We start from the raw sequence: 20,576 nt of genomic DNA, 5'->3' as shown, positions 1-20,576 counted from the left end.
TGCCTGCAGTGCGTCACATTTGATGTGATTGAAAACTCAATTTCCTTTAAGTTCCCATGTTTAAATTAAGGGGACATTTTTTTTTCATTCACATTACAAATTAGGCTGCGCAGCTGCAGTTTTCATGTGTTATTACTTGTTCTATTTTGTTTCTTTTTTTTAATTATTATTTTTACATTATACATAATGTGCGTGTTTTAGTATCCTACACATTTAGTTTTTTTCATTATTTTGTTTGGAGTTTCGGTGGTAGACCACATATAGCAAATACAGGCTACATCATACAACTGTATTAATATAAATGTATGTTCAAATGCCCTTGAGAGCACTAATATCTAGATGTTTTACGACTTGTTGTTTGTCTTCATGAAGTATTTGTTTTTTAACATGGGAGTCAAAATAACGGATCACATTATGTCCAGCCGTTCATGAGTTAAATTTGCGCATGTGTAACAGTGGATTTGACTTCCTCTTTTGTGAAAAATTACATATCTGTTTATGGGTAATTAGAATAATGGTTGATAATTGGGAGTACACATAATGAACAAGACGATCTTTCACATGCACACAATTTGAATACAGTACAAAATAAAATGCATACTCCTCGAAATAATAATAATAATAATAATAATAATAATAATAATAATAATAATAATAATAGTTAATATAACCAACTGTTAAGGAGAGGAATTGCATGTTTAGTAAAGCCATGTCCCATTTACAGCCCCTTTGCAGCTCCTCCCCCGACACTGTGGTCCTTTTATTTTTCAGACAGACAGAATCTCACACTTCCCAGTCAGTGATCCAATTATTTCAGTAGAAGTGAAAACATTGAAAACATAGAAATTGCACACCACATACTGATTTTTTTACAGAAAATTAAAACTAATTAAAAATTAAAATTAAAATGAATGTTTATCCAAAATTCACATTTTTCAATTTTCTACAAAAAATGAAAATTGAAAATATAATCACCATTTTTCCAATTTTGCAATTTTTCAGAACTTTCCTAACATTTTATTGATAAGCGTTACACGGACCGAACTTCCCATTAATAATTTCACTACAACTGCTTGGAAAGTGTATAGTATGGAACAGATTCACAATGAAAACCAAATGACAAAGTAACTTACACATATGTACCCCTGTATATCACCACAATGTTGCAATACACGAACATGTTTATGGATATTTGAAGGATTATAAAGTTATGAAAACCCCAAACCCAAATCTGAACTTTCTCCAAAACACCAGTCACCTATTCCAACAAATCCCAGTTCTACTTCACACCAGCTTATTTTAAAGGCTTCTTATTCAAACCCACTATCGAGCAGGGAGTCACGACATTGCAGAGAAACAAACACTGCGCCCAGGACAGTCAGTTATAATTTGGTCTGGACAGAACTTCACCATGGAATCGGCATGCCAAATTAGAAAAATTTAAATTAGAAACTACATTACCATTTCTGTCCTAAATTACATAACACAGTCCGTTATGTAAGTAGGCTACGGCATGTACAGAAATGTAGTCTGACATATCTAAAGTTCGAGAGGTGATATGCGGTAAGTACAAATGTACACATTTTCTTTGTGCTTGGAAGAGGTTTCTGCTTCTGCTTTTCTCTCTTTCTTTTGTGTCGAAACACACTGGACAGCAGCTCAGCGCTGTTGTGTGGTGAAATGACTATAGGCTTTCAATACAAGACGGACGCTTGTTGCAATAACTATATCCAAGCAAAGATCTGAAAAATGTGTGCCTTTTAGAACATTGCCTAAATGTTAAATGTTTAATTTAACCAAACAAACCAAAAAAGTACAAGACGCATGTCAGAGCATTTGATGAAGGAAATTAAGTAAATTAAGAAAATAGTGATATTGGATATTAAACCAATTTAATAATAATTTACAAAGAGTGGTTTGTGTTTGTTCCTGCAAACCACCTTTTCATATTGTTTGAAAATCTCAGCTCCAAGGCGGCTGACTCAACCAAAGGAACATATTAAGCTTAAAATCAAAGACCCCACCAGTAATTTGCAAGTTTTTCATACGGAGAAGAAGAAGATAGGTTCCCCATTCAAGTTCAGTGTTTATGTTTGTGTGCGACTTTCATGAAAACTTTATTTTTTTGAATTGGAAAAATACCAATTCCAATTCAGCCTAAAATGGCGTGATGTAATTTATGGTGTAATGTTTTCTTTTGCCACATGATTCAACAAGGTGCTGAAAGCATTCTTTAGAAATGTTGGCCCATATTGATAGGATAGCATCTTGCAGTTGATGGAGATTTGTGGGATGCACATCCAGGGCACGAAGCTCCCATTCCACCACATCCCAAAGATGCTCTATTGGGTTGAGATCTGGTGACTGTGGGGGCCAGTTTAGTACAGTGAACTCATTGTCATGTTCAAGAAACCAATTTGAAATGATTGGACCTTTGTGACATGGTGCATTATCCTGCTGGAAGTAGCCATCAGAGGATGGGTACATGGTGGTCATAAAGGGATGGACATGGTCAGAAACAATGCTCAGGTAGGCCGTGGCATTTAAATGATGCCCAATTGGCACTAAGGGGCCTAAAGTGTGCCAAGAAAACATCCCCCACACCATTACACCACCACCACCAGCCTGCACAGTGGTAACAAGGCATGATGGATCCATGTTCTCATTCTGTTTACGCCAAATTCTGACTCTACCATCTGAATGTCTCAACAGAAATCGAGACTCATCAGACCAGGCAACATTTTTCCAGTCTTCAACTGTCCAATTTTGGTGAGCTTGTGCAAATTGTAGCCTCTTTTTCCTATTTGTAGTGGAGATGAGTGGTACCCGGTGGGGTCTTCTGCTGTTGTAGCCCATCCGCCTCAAGGTTGTACGTGTTGTGGCTTCACAAATGCTTTGCTGCATACCTCGGTTGTAACGAGTGGTTATTTCAGTCAAAGTTGCTCTTCTATCAGCTTGAATCAGTCGGCCCATTCTCCTCTGACCTCTAGCATCAACAAGGCATTTTTCGCCCACAGGACTGCCGCATACTGGATGTTTTTCCCTTTTCACACCATTCTTTGTAAACCCTAGAAATGGTTGTGCGTGAAAATCCCAGTAACTGAGCAGATTGTGAAATACTCAGACCGGCCCGTCTGGCACCAACAACCATGCCACGCTCAAAATTGCTTAAATCACCTTTCTTTCCCATTCAGACATTCAGTTTGGAGTTCAGGAGATTGTCTTGACCAGGACCACACCCCTAAATGCATTGAAGCAACTGCCATGTGATTGGTTGGTTAGATAATTGCATTAATGAGAAATTGAACAGGTGTTCCTAATAATCCTTTAGGTGAGTGTAGATATTATGGAATTATAATAAGTACAAACGAGAGGTTCTTAATTTGTTTACTGTAGAAAACGTGTATTTAGTCGCATTCTGGATCTATTGCGTTGAGCTTATTTATTTTTAAATGTAGCCTATTCTTGATGTACAATCGCCGAGATCACAAGCAGACACAAATGTCCTCCGTCCAGCTGCTATAAACACCCTCCCATTGCAGCCGCGGGGCCGCTCTCTCTCGCAGCGAAATCACGCTCCATTGACTGATCGCAATGCTAGTATTTGGCGCATGCGCATAACCTTAGGGGCTATTGAATTCGCCGTAACAATCTGTTAGTGCAATTGAAATAAACGTTTGTTTTGTGGTATTATGGCTTTGAAGATATCAACATTTATTTATTTTAGTCGAGTGACGTCACGCACACACCACCACCCAACAACAGAACTAAACCAAACACGTAGGCTGTCTTTCGATTGTGTCGGTTTCTGCCGGTGAAGCCAGAGCTTCAGTTATTGTATTTTTTTAATTTAAAAATAAATTATAATTAAATTATTATGAGCCCTGAAACTCCTAATGTGAATTAATAGCAAACACCGTACACCGTACACTGAAGTAGGGTTGTTGAAATGCTTGTAATATATTTAAATAATAATACAATATATTTCAAATCAACAAGTTTACGACAGTGTACTACAGTGGAGAAACTTACAATCAGAGGGATCTATGCTTTTTGCCAACCTGCCAGAAAACTCTGACTTGGTCACTAAATTGCATATTGTGAAAGGCATGATTTCACTGGGAGAACAATGGGAGTCATGTCAGTAAACCCAGAAAATTATATAATTTCAAATTATTAAAAGTATTAATAAACTTTATTAAGCTTGTATGACTTACAATTGAATTTAGAACTTATCGGCGAAAGTTAGCATTTTTGGTCTAAAATCCAAACGTTTTTTGTATCTTTGCTTATAGTTATTGCAACACGCGTCAGTATTTTTATTGAAAGCCTATAGTCATTTCACCACATATCAGCTGCTGTCCAGTGTGTTTCAACAGAAGAGAAAGGCAGAAAAGGAGAAGTGGTAGCTCTTCCAGGCACAAAGAAGATTGTGCACAGTAACAAGTCACAGCTGTACTTTTCTCAATCTTTTTAGGTAAGTGCTAAAGTGACTACTGCATTTTCTGTATATTTAATATTATCTAAATTGTACAAAATTATGCTGTTGTATTATAGACGTATACTTTCTCGGACTGTGTTGTGTAATGTAGTACTAAATGGTAACGTATCAGATTTTATTTTCTAATTTGGCATGCCGATTCCATAGTGACGTTCTGTTCAGACCAAATTATAATTGACAGTCCTGGGCGCAGTGTTTGTTTCTCTGCAATGTTGTGTATGGAGGGTGAACAGTGCCGAAATTAAGATGAACTAGATTATGAACATGAAGATGATTATGAAGATGAACATGAAGATGAACATGGAGAGGTTATTATGAACGTGAACATGAAGATGATTATGAAGATGATTAATTGCACTGGATAGGACAATAAGCGCACTGGCTACCGCCCACTAGCTCTGATTGACAGAGTTCAATGTTTTGTCACATTGAAAAAGAAAGAAATATAAGAGACGCTACGAAATGTAGAAGCGCACTGAGAAATGTAAATAGCAAAGAGACAAACGGAAAATAAATATATACATGTTGAAACTAATGAATGTATAAATAAATGTTGAAATAAACAAACAAACAAATAAATATTTTAAATGTGTAAATAACATGAACGAATACATAAATAATCAATAAATAAACACTAAATATGTTATACATTCAATGTTGGCAAGTATAACAGCCGCACATACATTCTCAATAAAGCACATACAGACTTCAGTGCAGTGATATATTGTTGTTACTGGCGTTGATGAGTTACTATGGGCTGCGCTGCTCAGAGGACAGTGAGGCCAGATGAAGCCAGATGAGGCTCAATGCGCTTCACAGTTCCCATGTGGGGGGGAGACATAGTACCACAGCAGGCCTATGCACAGGTCGAAAGTGAGGCAACATGATAATGTATCCATTTCAATGTTTTATTAAACGATTAAGTATTATTTAAACATAATTATATGAATTACAGTCCCCCTGAGACACAATAGTGAAACACATTGTAACGCACTGGGGGTTTCCGGCCGCGGCGGGGCGGGGATTCGAAGCCCGTTCTACTGCGTCACTGCACGTAATAGTGACGCTTCAGAATTGCCACAGTATTACATTACCGGCATATTGTACTTTCATATTATTTTTTAATACTAGTTATACAACTATTACCATACCAGTACTATAAGCTGTCCTTCAAAAATGTTGTAACTGTTTAGTTTGTCCCTGTTACTGATCCGTACTTTCAGGAGTGTCACCCCCTCCCCCAGCCTTAGTTATGATGTTTCTCAGTATTAATACATTTATATAGAAAATGGTGCTGATACACTGTGGCTGTGCATAAGTAAATGAGAGTTTTGTGTTCCAATAAAACACTTAAAGGTTAAAATTTGTTTATTTCCCTCAAGTTACCACAGTAAAATATTTAAAACTATATTTAAAAAAAATACTAACCTCTGGAGCCAACACGTCTAGCAGTAATGATTTATTCTTATATGTCATGTCTGGGTTCACAGCACTTTTTGTTTTATCATAGAGAACAACTGTCTGCAAAACTTTTCCGTGCCCTGCGATTGCAGTTTGGCATTTCAACTGCTGTGGCTATTTTCCAGCATTTCATGGACACACTCCTTGCAGGAGTTCCAGGAGTAAAGCCCTATTTAGATGACATACTCATCTCCAGGAAGACAAAAGCTGAGCATGATGAGCACCTCCAAGTAGTCTTGCATTTTTTTTTCGCAAGCTGGCCTTAGTCTGAAGAGAGACAAATGCATCTTTTCTGCAAAGCAAGTGAAGTTCCTCGGTTTTCATTTAGACGCACATGGTATAAGGCCAACTGATGAAAAAGTGAAGGCAGTTCAAAATGCCCAAATCCCACCAAGATAAGAAATAATATATACCACAGAGACCACTCAGAAGTGCTGGACCACTTTTATTATTGCCATTTTGTTGTGGTAGTTAATACACAAGAACATCTAAAGAAAAACTGCATATTCGTAACAGACAAAAATGGTTATTATGAAAAATATATTTGAAAATGAATGGCATGACAAAAAAATAACAATACTGAAACAAAAATGTGATATTCTAACACCAACTAAACACTAACGAGTATAGCAGATAAAGTAGTCTTCAGTGTAGTGTAGGAACTCACAATTCACAGCACACTAGGACCATAATTACAGAGCCAGCAATAGGGACCACACCAAGGAACACTTGCTATACTGACAAGAATCAAGTAATATGAGCTGATATACATAGATATTACTGTCCTTGTTGGTAATATTGATGAATATAAAAATATAATTGACCCGAGTGGTCTGGACCACAGAATGCTACAACCCACACTGGCCCATTCCAAGATGTACATGATCACGCCATGTGCTGGTTTGTATGAATTGGCTTCAGTCACAGTGATGTGCAAAGGTGGCCAGAGCAGCCCTGTTCAATTGTCATGGACAATGTCAGTTTCCACTGGTCAGAGTTTCTGCATAGCGGTGGAAGGTCTATCACCGAAATCCCGATGAACGAGAAAACCTTCTCCGGGTTATGGAGGAGGCTTGTGGGGACATAGCTATGGAGTTCTGCCAGAGGTGAATAAGGCATACAGTGAGGGAAAAAAGTATTTGATCCCCTGCTGATTTTGTATGTTTGCACACTGACAAAGAAATGATCAGTCTATAATTTTAATGGTAGGTGTATTTTAACAGTGAGAGACAGAATAACAACAAAAAAATCCAGAAAAACGCATGTTAATGAGGGAAATAAGTATTTGACCCCTTCGACTTAGTACTTCGTGGCAAAACCCTTGTTGGCAATCACAGAGGTCAGATGTTTCTTTTAGATGGCCATCAGGTTTGCACACATCTCAGGAGGGATTTTGTCCCACTCCTCTTTGCAGATCCTCTCCAAGTCATTAAGGTTTCGAGGCTGATGTTTGGCAACTCGAACCTTGAGCTCCCTCCACTGATTTTCTATGGGATTAAGGTCTGGAGACTGGCTAGGCCACTCCAGGACCTTAATGTGCTTCTTCTTGAGCCACTCCTTTGTTGCCTTGGCTGTGTGTTTTGGGTCATTGTCATGCTGGAATACTCATCCACGACCCATTGTCAATGCCCTGGCTGAGGGAAGGAGGTTCTCACCCAAGATTTGACGGTACATGGCCCCGTCCATCGTCCCTTTGATGCGGTGCAGTTGTCCTGTCCCCTTAGCAGAAAAACACTCCCAAAGCACAATGTTTCCACCTCCATGTTTGACGGTGGGGATGGTGTTCTTGGGGTCATAGGCAGCATTCCTCCTCCTCCAAACACGGTGAGTTGAGTTGATGCCAAAGAGCTCGATTTTGGTCTCATCTGACCACAACACTTTCACCCAGTTCTCCTCTGAATCATTCAGATGTTCATTGGCAAACTTCAGACGGGCCTGTACATGTGCTTTCTTGAGCAGGGGGACCTTGCGGGCGCTGCAGGATTTCAGTCCTTCACGGCGTAGTGTGTTACCAATTGTTTTCTTGGTGACTATGGTCCCAGCTGCCTTGAGATCATTAACAAGATCCTCCTGTGTAGTTCTGGGCTGATTCCTCACCGTTCTCGTGATCATTGAAACTCCACGAGGTGAGATCTTGCATGGAGCCCCAGACCGAGGGAGACTGACAGTGATTTTGTGTTTCTTCCATTTGCGAATAATCGCACCAACTGTTGTCACCTTTCACCAAGCTGCTTGGCGATGGTCTTGTAGCCCATTCCAGCCTTGTGTAGGTCTACAATCTTGTCCCTGACATCCTTGGACAGCTCTTTGGTCTTGGCCATGGTGGAGAGTTTGGAATCTGATTGATTGATTGCTTCTGTGGACAGGTGTCTTTTATACAGGTAACAAGCTGAGATTAGGAGCACTCCCTTTAAGAGAGTGCTCCTAATCTCAGCTCATTACCTGTATAAAAGACACCTGGGAGCCAGAAATCTTGCTGATTGATAGGGGATCAAATACTTATTTCCCTCATTAACATGCAAATCAATTTATAACTTTTTAGAAATGCGTTTGTCTGGATTTTTTTGTTGTTATTCTGTCTCTCACTGTTAAAATACACCTACCATTAAAATTATAGACTGATCATTTCTTTGTCAGTGGGCAAACGTACAAAATCAGCAGGGGATCAAATACTTTTTTCCCTCACTGTAGGTATTTCCACAGCTGCCCAGCCTGGGAAAACATTCCCAGACAGCACATGAAGTTGGGCCGACGTTGACATATGGTTGGCATGGTCGGACAGCAGTAGGTCGGGGAGGTTGTGGAATTCGGGATACATAAGAGGAGGAGGTTGCAAAAAGAAAAACAAACCAAACTTATTTAGCAGAATAAAGGTGGGTATTTATTCATCAGGAAACCAAGGTCACACACCGTTGTCCTTAATATTATTGAACCCAGTTGTAACACATTGAAATATTACATTGCACAAGCGGACAGACAACGGTATTTCTATATTAATCCCAGCTTCTCTCTCTATTTACTTGCTATTCCAAAAAGCACTGTACAGAAAAGTGGTGGTCCAGGTAAAAGTGTCACACATATACAATAGAAGCATATAAAAATGTACACATTGCAGTCCATACAGGGGCGGAGTAGCAGAAGCGGGAAGTGCGGGAGAATCCCCGGTGGGCCGGTCTGTTTGGACCTGCATGGGCCACTGGTCTAAATTTGATTTATTTTTTTCTTGCACTCTCTCTCTCTCACACATCATCACTCCAATCATCGCTTGTGTAAATCCAATATTGTAATATCTAAGGGGGAGGAGTGGCCACTCTCTGATTGGATTTGCCAGGATTTTCTTTTTCTTGCTTTTTCTAATCTATATTAATGATCTGGACTCTGGGATAGTTAGCAAACTTGTGAAATTTGCAGATGATACTAAAATAGGTGGCTCAGCAGATGGGAGGAATAGAACTAGATGAAATAACGCATGAGAAAGACCTAGGAGTCTACGTGGACTCCTCACTTTCTCCATCCAAACAATGTGGGGAAGCAATAAAAAAGACAAACTGAATGTTGGGGTATATTGTCAAAAGTGTAGAATTGAGAACAAGGGCAGTGATGTTCAGACTGTACAATGCACTAGTTAGAGCTCATCTGGATACTGTGGACAGTTCTGGGCTCCACACTTCAAGAAAGACATCGCTGCTCTAGAGGCAGTTCAGAGGAGAGCAACCAGACTTATTCCAGGTCTGAAGGGAATGTCCTACTGAGAGACTGAGACTGAACCTTTTCACTCTGGAACAGAGGAGACTACGTGGGGACTACCACACATCTACCACATCAAACCAGAGGAGCTTCTCCAGATCAGCAGGGACACACACACCTGGGGACACAAATGGAAATTGGGCTTCAAGGCATTCAAGTCAGAAAACAGGAGACACTTCTTCAAACAGAGTCGTCACAATCTGGAACAAACTCCCCAGCGATGTGGTTGAAGCTGAAAATTTGGGAACATTTAAAAATAGACTGGATAGGATCCTTGGATCACTTAGTTATTAATGAACACCAAATGAGCACGATGGGTCGAATGGTCTCCTCTCATTTGTACACTTTCTTATGCTTTTATGTTCTTACAATGGGATTGGTGAACTGATTTCGCCTTTGGTTGGAATCTACTGTATTGATAGTGGATGAGTGTCATGTCAGTCAAAGATCTTCTATAGTAAGAAGATAAACCACTCCGCCTCGATTCCCATCAGGCTGTGCACAAACGAATCCTGGTACAGAGAGAGAGAGAATGAGAGTGAGATTTGCATACAGCAAAAGAATGACATAATGCGGAAGTTAGCTCACTCCAATACACGTTGTGTAATGTTTTAACATGTACATGTAAGGGGGCTGATTCACCAAAATTAATGAGCACGTTACAAGTGACGTAACCCCTCTAAATCAGTGTAGTGATAATCATCCAGTGTCAGGAGATTGAGTATTGTGGTGTAGAGGATTTATTCCTAAACTGTGGTGTGCGGCTCAAATCCTGTGTAATGAGCTCTGCCTGATCCGGCTATATTAACAATGTTAAACAGTTTGTTATAGTTTATGTTTTTTTTACCAATAGTTCATCATGACGGCGCGCTGAATTCATTATTATTTCGGTATAAATGTGGGCCGGTTGACTTGAACGTTGATCCTGGGGCGATTGTTGGTCCCAGTCCGCCCCTGGGGCCATATATGGGTTCATTACAAGGTGGAGGATGAGCGACGTTGGAAAGGTTGGCATGGTTGGACAGCAGTTACAGTCTAGGAGATGGATCATATCCGACTAAATGCAGACCGATGCTATATCCGTACAACTTTTTTTTGTTAAATGCATGCCGGGAATAAACATATCTGCTCAAACAAACCAGTGACGAATGACATTTCTGCTTGGTGTATGCGATGGATTTATAATCACAAACTTCTTAATATCGATGTATATTGGCTATTGTTCGGTTCTATATTTTATTTGAAAGTAATCTTAACCCTTTGCAGCCGAAGTTTCTAAAATAATTAAAAATGTGCTGGTTCAATGGGGAATCTAAGTCATATATTTCCCTTTTCAAATGTCTATCTGCGGTTCTGCAAGTTTAAGAGTGCTGTTATACAATCCACCCGAAAGCGAAGCACCTTTATTAGGACATTGTGCATTAGTATGCGATCGTCTGCATGGAAAGCAGCCTCTGTGACGCGTCTATAGTGTCAGACAGCAGCGCTGCGCTCCTGCGGTTTCTGTTTTAACTGCATCTTCATCCTCATTGTAAACAGCGCTTCCATTTGTGCATCGGCCCAGTTGTCACCTCTAACGCCGGCATTTGTGATTGTCCTGCTCAGCTCAATATAACTGCATTTCGGATTGCATAGTAAACAGCTGGTCTCGTATTAAAATGCACTGATTTGAATGGAGACCTGCTTCGGTTAAATTTATATAGTTTTAATGCAAAATTCGGATAATTAATAAAGTTATGGTCCCGTTCACAATTTCACAATGCAATTTTCACGTGTAAAATGCATACTGTTAAATTTCAGACTTCAGTCATACTTAGTACAAGAAAAAACAATAGCAAGTTCTACACACGACCGAGTAGTTTACTGTTTACATCATTATAACGAATTACTCATTACTTAGCCTAGACTTTTATAATATATATAAAGACCATAGATCGATATGACATTCAAGCAATATAGAGACAGTACTGTGCGGCAGTGTGTGAGCTGTGTCGGTGCCCGTGTTTCTTCTGTTTCTTCTGTGTTTATTCCGCGTCTCTGGAGGCGGGGCTTGTGCGTCACACGCTGACGCTTTCCACCGGCCCAGGTACATAGTACATAGCTTTTATTCCCATTTTGGGACATACCCTCAAGGGGTTTGACATTTTACAAACAGTGTCTCATTGGTCATCTAAATAACTATGATAGTAATTTTATTGGCATTCTAAAATAACCCTATACCCATCTCATCAATATTATTACAATTATTACTCCTGAATAATAATAATTATCCTCTAAATTGCCAGCTACATTTAGAAGATCATTTGCCGATAACAAAGATAGGTTTGAGTACAGTGAAACTTGAATAAGAAACAAGTAGAGAATGTAAGTTGCTGATAAACTAAAACAGAGTAACTGAGAAGTTAGAAAAGAAGAAGTTTTCATAAGAAGCACAAAACGATTTCTATTTTCCTCCACAAGTACCATGTAGGACATTAACTGTGGTTGTTTTCAACCAATACGTGTTCAGAGGATGCCATTCATATCATTTCAGGAACTCAGTCACTGAGAAGCAAGATTCGTTTGTCGTTTTAAATGATTGATCTGCTATTTGTGAATACAATTGGTGCTTGTTATTCCTTAATAATGCCTCGGCTGAGTGATTTGAATATATGGGAAACGTAAGGTATATTACTTCTTGTGTTTTGGTTTTAGGGATACGTGGGGTGATCTATACTATAGGCCAGTGGTTTTCAAACCGGTCCTGGAGTACCCCCTGCCCTGCTGGTTTTGTTCTAACTGAGGTCTTAATTGCTTAATTGAATCATTAATTGTCCTCATAAAGCAATATAACCATTCTATTAAGTAATTAAGACCTAGGTTGGAACAAAAACCAGCAGGGCATGGGGTACTCCAGGACTGGTTTGAAAACCCCTGCTATAGGCTAATGCACATTTACTTATTTAATACATGGTCGGGCCAACATTGGTGATATGTAAAATTATTACAGCCGAACATGATAAGCCAATGTAGGTTCAACCATCGTTATCAATCGGACCGACGTTGGCGCAAGGCTGCTGGTCATTTGTAATACATTTTAAACTGGCTCTTGAAATTATAGTTTAATTCCAATACTTGTGGTAGTTGTAGGGTCATGATAATTGGCATTGTTCAACTGTTTATTTTGTATCATTGTAGTGACTGTGTCCTAGCCTTGCCTTAGGACCTGCTATAACATTATTACCCTGTACATTTTAAACATGAACTCTCCTGAGCTTTGAGCTGGGTAACGTTACTATAGCATTAGCGATAGAGTACAATTAAAAGCTTTCACAAGTGTCATATTTTATTTGAATGTTTTAAGAATGACATAACGTCAACCAAGACAGCCTGCAAACATCAACCTAAGCAAAGATCCAGCATGAAACCAACCTGTGTATCTTCCAACAGACTAAACCTGGTTTTGTTTAGATTCACTAGAATATTGCAGTACTCTCTCTCAAACAAGATATTTATTGGCAAATTAACTGACAGTGAGTCTGTGTGTTTCTTATCCTGCAGGAAAACCCATCTTTGAAGATCACCAAGACCATGACTGCCCCCTCTGTTGTCAACTCCAGGCAGATGACTATGATGATGACACCGACCCCAGCCCCAGGGGAGACTCAGTTCAGCAATCTCTCTCAATGGCAGTCAATGCCTAACCCTGCTGTCGGCCAGGCCCAAGATAATCTGAGGAGGTTCTTGAAAGGAGAGCCAAAAGCCCTGGGAGTAAAAACAAATCTATATCTCCCTGTTCCTATAGGCCTGACACACAGAACCTCCCCCTAGCAGTGGGCTGCAGACTGTGTTGTTGTATAGCGTAAAATTAGGCCCACAATTTAAAAGATGTTCAAGGTTTGTAATGTTTTGTAAAGTGGTCCCAGGCTGCTGAAGTTGTATTGTCTTGTGGCAATCAGTCCATGCTGGTGTGTAATGTAATGTTAATACAGGCCAGCCACTCCCCATCCCCATTTAATATCAAACACAGAGTCTTCACACATTGCAAAAGCAGGTCTGCTGTACCAGTGGCCTTACCTTTCTCTTGTTTTGTTTCCACAGACTGTCCAGATCATGATTGCAATAATGGTGTTGCTGATCGGTGTGATCCAGCTACTAACACCTTGTCAGATTATAGTTGTAATCAGTGGAATCCCATTCTGGGGAGCTATCTTTGTAAGCCTCTTCTGTCATTTTGTAATAGTTTTAGTGCTTGAGTGATGAGTGACTGAATATATATAATGTGTGTGTGTGTGTGTGTGTGTGTGTGTGTGTGTGTGTGTGTGTGTGTGTGTGTGTGATACAGTCATATAATGAAGCAAAGTTTTTGTGGAGTTTGAATACTGCTCTTGCTCTTTTGCCTCTTTCAAATCATCAATTGGTGTTGAACACATTTTTGTAATATGTATTTAAAATATATATCCTATACACTCACCTAAAGGATTATTAGGAACACCATACTAATACTGTGTTTGACACCCTTTCGCCTTCAGAACTGTCTTAATTCTACGTGGCATAGATTCAACAAGGTGCTGAAAGCATTCTTTAGAAATGTTGGCCCATATTGATAGGATAGCATCTTGCAGTTGATGGAGATTTGTGGGATGCACATCCAGGGCACGAAGCTCCCGTTCCACCACATCCCAAAGATGCTCTATTGGGTTGAGATCTGGTGACTGTGGGGGCCAGTTTAGTACAGTGAACTCATTGTCATGTTCAAGAAACCAATTTGAAATGATTCGACCTTTGTGACATGGTGCATTATCCTGCTGGAAGTAGCCATCAGAGGATGGGTACATGGTGGTCATAAAGGGATGGACATGGTCAGAAACAATGCTCAGGTAGGCCGTGGCATTTAAACGATGCCCAATTGGCACTAAGGGGCCTAAAGTGTGCCAAGAAAACATCCCCCACACCATTACACCACCACCACCAGCCTGCACAGTGGTAACAAGGCATGATGGATCCATGTTCTCATTCTGTTTACGCCAAATTCTGACTCTACCATCTGAATGTCTCAACAGAAATCGAGACTCATCAGACCAGGCAACATTTTTCCAGTCTTCAACTGTCCAATTTTGGTGAGCTTGTGCAAATTGTAGCCTCTTTTTCCTATTTGTAGTGGAGATGAGTGGTACCCGGTGGGGTCTTCTGCTGTTGTAGCCCATCCGCCTCAAGGTTGTACGTGTTGTGGCTTCACAAATGCTTTGCTGCATACCTCGGTTGTAACGAGTGGTTATTTCAGTCAAAGTTGCTCTTCTATCAGCTTGAATCAGTCGGCCCATTCTCCTCTGACCTCTAGCATCAACAAGGCATTTTCGCCCACAGGACTGCCGCATACTGGATGTTTTTCCCTTTTCACACCATTCTTTGTAAACCCTAGAAATGGTTGTGCGTGAAAATCCCAGTAACTGAGCAGATTGTGAAATACTCAGACCGGCCCGTCTGGCACCAACAACCATGCCACGCTCAAAATTGCTTAAATCACCTTTCTTTCCCATTCAGACATTCAGTTTGGAGTTCAGGAGATTGTCTTGACCAGGACCACACCCCTAAATGCATTGAAGCAACTGCCATGTGATTTGTTGGTTAGATAATTGCATTAATGAGAAATTGAACAGGTGTTCCTAATAATCCTTTAGGTGAGTGTATATACAGAATATATTGATCAAACTATTTCAATTACTCATAAAATGAAAATACTCTGCATTTGCTTTATTATTTATTAATGAGAAATATAAGTACATTAGAAAAATTACAATCATCAATACTAAACGTGTTGGATATGTCACTCTCATTGTGAAGGGACGTGACAATTAAATAATGAAAATGTGCTGCATAGGTTGCAATGTTTTTGTGAAGTTTAAATACAACTGTTGCTTTTTTGCCACTTTCACTTTATCCAAATATGTGCCTAATGTCTTTGCTAATGCCAGAAAAAGACTAAATACAATGCACATTTCCATAGGAGCTGAAACATCAGTACTGTATAGTGTTGCATTGAGAAGGGGTGGGTTTAATTGGAATAAGCATGTGTCTAATATCCTGGGTCCCTGGGCACATTGAAAATCAGACACATTACATCTTAAAATAAGTAAATAAAACTCATATATCTCTCCTATCAGTATATCATCTCTGGCTCCCTCTCTGTGGCTGTGAACCAGAACTCTCGCTCACACTTGGTAAGTACTGATATTGTTTATTATGAAAAAAGTGAAGTTTTTAATTTGATTTAAAAGAATCAGTCATAATTCATCATTTCAGTAGTGTAATGTGCCAGAAAATACAGGGGTACTACCAGTACGATGACAGAAAATTCCACTTTTTTGGTAGAAAATTAATTAATTTTTACTTTTTGCAGATCGCAGGAGCCATTGCCATGAACATCATCAGTAGCATTGTGGCATCCATAGGAATAATCCTCTATGCCTTAGAGATGGTTTTAATTAATCAATTTATTTGCCAACAATCTTCATACATTTCCAACAATGTATTACAGGTAAATTAATTTGCTGCCCAAACACTGAAACTTAAAGCAAAACAAAATAGTCTTTGGAGGACTATCACTAGAAAAGGACTATCACTAGAGAGCCTTTTCCCAGACATAAATGTCCTGCATTGTTGTTGCATTTTTGCTGCATGTCGCATGTGGCTCTGCCACTGACAGTGGTATCTTCATTTTCTCATCATATTCCTTTTTCACAACACAGAATTGTATATACATGTAGTGTAAACCTTCCATACACACAGTAACATACATATAGCAGTATCATGTGTAGTTTCAGCTTCCTAAACAATTCAGTAGCTTTGGGCTAAAGATGGTTTCATAAAAACAGTTTTACTATAAGGATTTCAATGTGTGTGTTTTCAGTATGTCACTTACACCAACCAGCCATAACATTATGACCACCTGCCTAATATTGTGTAGGTCCCCCTTTTGCCACCAAAACAGCCCTGACCCATCGTGGCATGAACTCCACTAGACCTCTGAAGGTGTATTGTGGTATCTGGCACCAAGACGTTAGCAGCAGATCCTTTAAGTCCTGTAAGTTGCGAGGTGGGGCCTCCATGGATCGGACTTGTTTGTCCAGCACATCCCACAGATGCTCGTTTGGATTGAGATCCGGGGATTAGGAGGCCAAGTCAACACCTTGTTGTGTTCCTCAAGCCATTCCTGAATCATTTTTGCTTTGTGGCAGGTCGCATTATCCTGCTGAAAGAGCCCACTGCCACAATTTGGCCCTTGTCAGATCCTTACGCTTGCCCATTTTTCCTTCTTCTAACACATTTGAGGACAAAATGTTTACTTGCTGCCTAATATATCCCACCCACTGACAGATAACGAGATTATCAGTGTTATTCACTTCACCTGTCAGTGGTCATAATGTTATGGCTGATCGGTGTATAATACAGTTCTAACTTATTTACAACATGTAGATATGTGTTAGTTTTTGGTACACACACTTCCTTAAGCTATCAGAAACTGAAACACTCAATATGTCAAATTAGTGTAACGGCTGCCATTGTTGTGTGTTGTGTGTGACATTCCTTGTCCCAGGGGGTGAATGGGGTGATGCTGGTCCTCTCTCTGCTGGAGTTCTGTATCGCCATCTCCATCTCTGCTTTCGGCTGCAAGGCGACCTGCAATCAGTCACCTGTGGTAAGACTTGCCGCACACATCAAACACTTGAGTTTTTTTTTTGACAAATTGTATGATGTCTTAGGAAGGTTCAGGGAACTTCTCAGGTGGTTCTGATTGACCTGCTGGCCCAGTCTGCCAAGCCATTACAATGTCTGCAGTGGATCTAAGCAGTTCAGTCATCAAAACACTGATTCATTATAAAATACCATCTAGCAAACATTATCTATGGCAAGCTGTTTCCATATTTAAACATTTCACATATACTATATATATGTAGTGCAGATATACAAATTATGTGCTGCCTGAATAACATAATCTCTAATTATTATTATTATTATTATTATTATTATTATTATTATTATTATTATTATTATTATTATTATTTATTTATTAGCAGACAACCTTGTCCAGGCGACTTACAAAATAATATATATATAATTTTATGTAATACATATCTGTTCATCAAATTGCTTGAATTCACCAGAGAATTAATATTGTACAATATATTATATAGGCTAATTTTATTATAAATTAATATCGTATTTTGTAAATGTTGCAGTATACGGAGCTAGTATAGCAGAAATGTATATATATGATATAATGTATAATTAATTGCAAAAGTGTATTTAACAAATATTAACACCATGCTAGTGAATGCATAATATGGTATATTGAATTTGAAAGAATGATATTTAACAGCTGCTGGTTAAAAGCTCATATATTTTTCTACTGGTCTATGATGGTATGTAATATGGTATGGTATGGTAATATGTAATTCTGTAGGTCTGTCTTGTGTGTGTTCTTGTGTTTTTCAGTCCATAGTCATTGTCCAGCAAGTCTCCACCAACCAACTACCTCAGGCTCCTGTGCAAAACTGGGCCCCTGAGCCTCTGCCCCAGTCTCACTCCAAGGGCCCCACAGATCTGGAGTCAAACTATATAACCCCACTGCCATATGACAAAAACCAGGAAATATATGCAGAGGTGATCTAGCTTTGCATTCCTCCTGCAAATTCGTTACACCCCTTTTCACACTGGGAACACTTGTAAGTGTACAGACTATGGCAGAGATACCAAGTGTGCTCAGCAATTTTCAGGGGAAACATCCTAAGATTGTTTCTCTTTCACACTGGATGTGTGCTGAGTGCATCTTTTCAAGTTCCCCATCACATCACACATCTGCAAAGAAAAGCACAGGATCTTGTAGTGGGAATTATTTTATTATTTTTCTTATATTGTTTATATTACTTTTATTATCTTCATATGGTTACCATTTTTGGTAACGCTTTATTTGAACAACCCTCTATGTAGCCTACATAAAGGCAATATAACACAGCCATAATACATTCAAAACCAGCCAAAACCATTTTTCCAACTGACATAACAGGCACATAAGTCTTCATAACACTGATTATAGCACTCTCTATGAAATGTTTGAAATAACCATACCTGCCACATGTCATAAAATGATTCCTCTTGATTTTGGGGGTAAAGCGTTATAATGCAGGTGTAAATACATACTGTATAAGACATATTGTTATAACACCCTGCTATGAAACATGGAACATAACATCTTGCCATAGGACACCAAAGAAAATTGTGGACAATATATATGCACAGCTTGGTACATATTGTTCTCATCATAATTAATATTGTGTTCTGTTCATTGTGGATCTAAATGGATTACTGATGTACATCTGTATCTTATTGTTTGATCATGTCACTCTTTTCTTATTTTATAATAAATATATACCTTTGTAGCTCAAATGAAGGATCATGTCAAATTTTTACATGTTGCTTTTTTGTGCTGCTTAAATGGAAGTAAGCTACCCATTTCAATATGTAGAATAAGTAAATTCAATAAACCAGGACATTAACATGTATTATAACAGTGGTTGGGTATAAGGTTCTGCAAGAGTTATAACACTCACATTACATTGCTATGAAGGATTTTGTGCAATTAGGGCTGGGCGATATGGTCAAAAATGTTATCATGATAAAAAAAACAATCATATCAGTCGATATTGATAATTATCACGATAAATGTCAAATCATTATTTCTTTCAAGTTTAAAGGCTGATTTTTGCTCCTGAGTGAAAGTTGAAGAAACCAGACAGTTAATTGGGATTTTAAACTATTCTTAATGGTCAGAACATGACAAACACTTGCCAAACAGTGGATCATTTCACAAATTAATTGCCGTGTGGGATCACGAAGAAATTAAGAACATAAGAAAGTTTACAAACGAGAGGAGGCCATTTGACCCATTGTGCTTGTTGGGTGTTCAATAATAACTAAGTGATCCAAGGATCCTATCCAGTCTATTTTTAAATGTTCCCAAACTTTCAGCTTCTACCACATCGCTGGGGAGTTTGTTCCAGATTGTGATGCCTCTCTGTATGAAGAAGTGAGTCCTGTTTTCTGCCTTGAATGCCTTGAAGCCCAATTTCCATTTGTGTCCCGGGTGCGTGTGTCCCTGCTGATCTGGAGAAGCTCCTCTGGTTTGATGTGGTAGATGCCTTTCATGATTTTGAAGACTTGAATCAAGTCCCCACGTAGTCTCCTCTGTTCCAGGGTGAAAAGGTTCAGTTCCTCAGTCTCTCAGTAGGACATTCCCTTCAGACCTGGAATAAGTCTGGTTGCTCTCCTCTGAACTGCCTCTAGAGCAGCGATATCTTTCTTGAAGTGTGGAGCCCAGAACTGTCCACAGTATCCAGATGAGCTCTAACTAGTGCATTGTACAGTCTGAACATCACTGCCCTTGTTCTCAATTCTACACTTTTGACAATATACCCTAGCATTCTGTTTGCCTTTTTTATTGCTTCCCCCCACAAATTAGTTTATTAGCAGCATGGAGTGAAATCCACGTACAGAAACAATGACTGCTTACAGTTAATATCTGAGTGTATTGAAAACTTGCCGAACACAGATTTCACAGGACCGGTGCAGTGCCTTGACTAGTTACAAATAAACTGAAGGATAGTAATCGGATCGGTAGCGGCGGATGTTATTAATATTTTATGAACAGCTGGACAGTGGCTGTTGTCCTGTGAATAGTTTGTAGGTCTGTTGTATAACAGCCCCGCAGAGACAATCAGTATGAAGTCGAATACGATTTAGTTAACGTGTGTCCATTTACAAGTTAAATTAAAGAATGAATAAATAATATAAATAATAAATAAATACAGCCATAGGCGCCGACTTACGT

General features: G+C 39.2%; 1 protein-coding gene across 1 annotated transcript; it reads left to right on the top strand.

The window, feature by feature from the left end:
* Positions 1–4,300: 4,300 nt before the first annotated feature.
* On the top strand, positions 4,301–19,135 carry LOC136755202 (membrane-spanning 4-domains subfamily A member 4D). Its single transcript, XM_066711690.1, has 7 exons — positions 4,301–4,477; positions 13,250–13,459; positions 13,790–13,903; positions 15,853–15,909; positions 16,089–16,226; positions 17,286–17,387; positions 18,185–19,135. The coding sequence occupies exons 2-7, from the start codon at positions 13,280–13,282 to the stop codon at positions 18,359–18,361; spliced, it is 768 nt and encodes a 255-aa protein (XP_066567787.1). The 5' UTR covers positions 4,301–4,477; positions 13,250–13,279; the 3' UTR covers positions 18,362–19,135.
* Positions 19,136–20,576: the final 1,441 nt, after the last annotated feature.

This window comes from Amia ocellicauda, chromosome 1, assembly GCF_036373705.1.
Source record: "Amia ocellicauda isolate fAmiCal2 chromosome 1, fAmiCal2.hap1, whole genome shotgun sequence".
Taxonomy (NCBI): Eukaryota; Metazoa; Chordata; class Actinopteri; order Amiiformes; family Amiidae; genus Amia; species Amia ocellicauda.
Note: the sequence above shows the minus strand (reverse complement) of the source record. Positions and strands in the feature narration are given on the sequence as shown.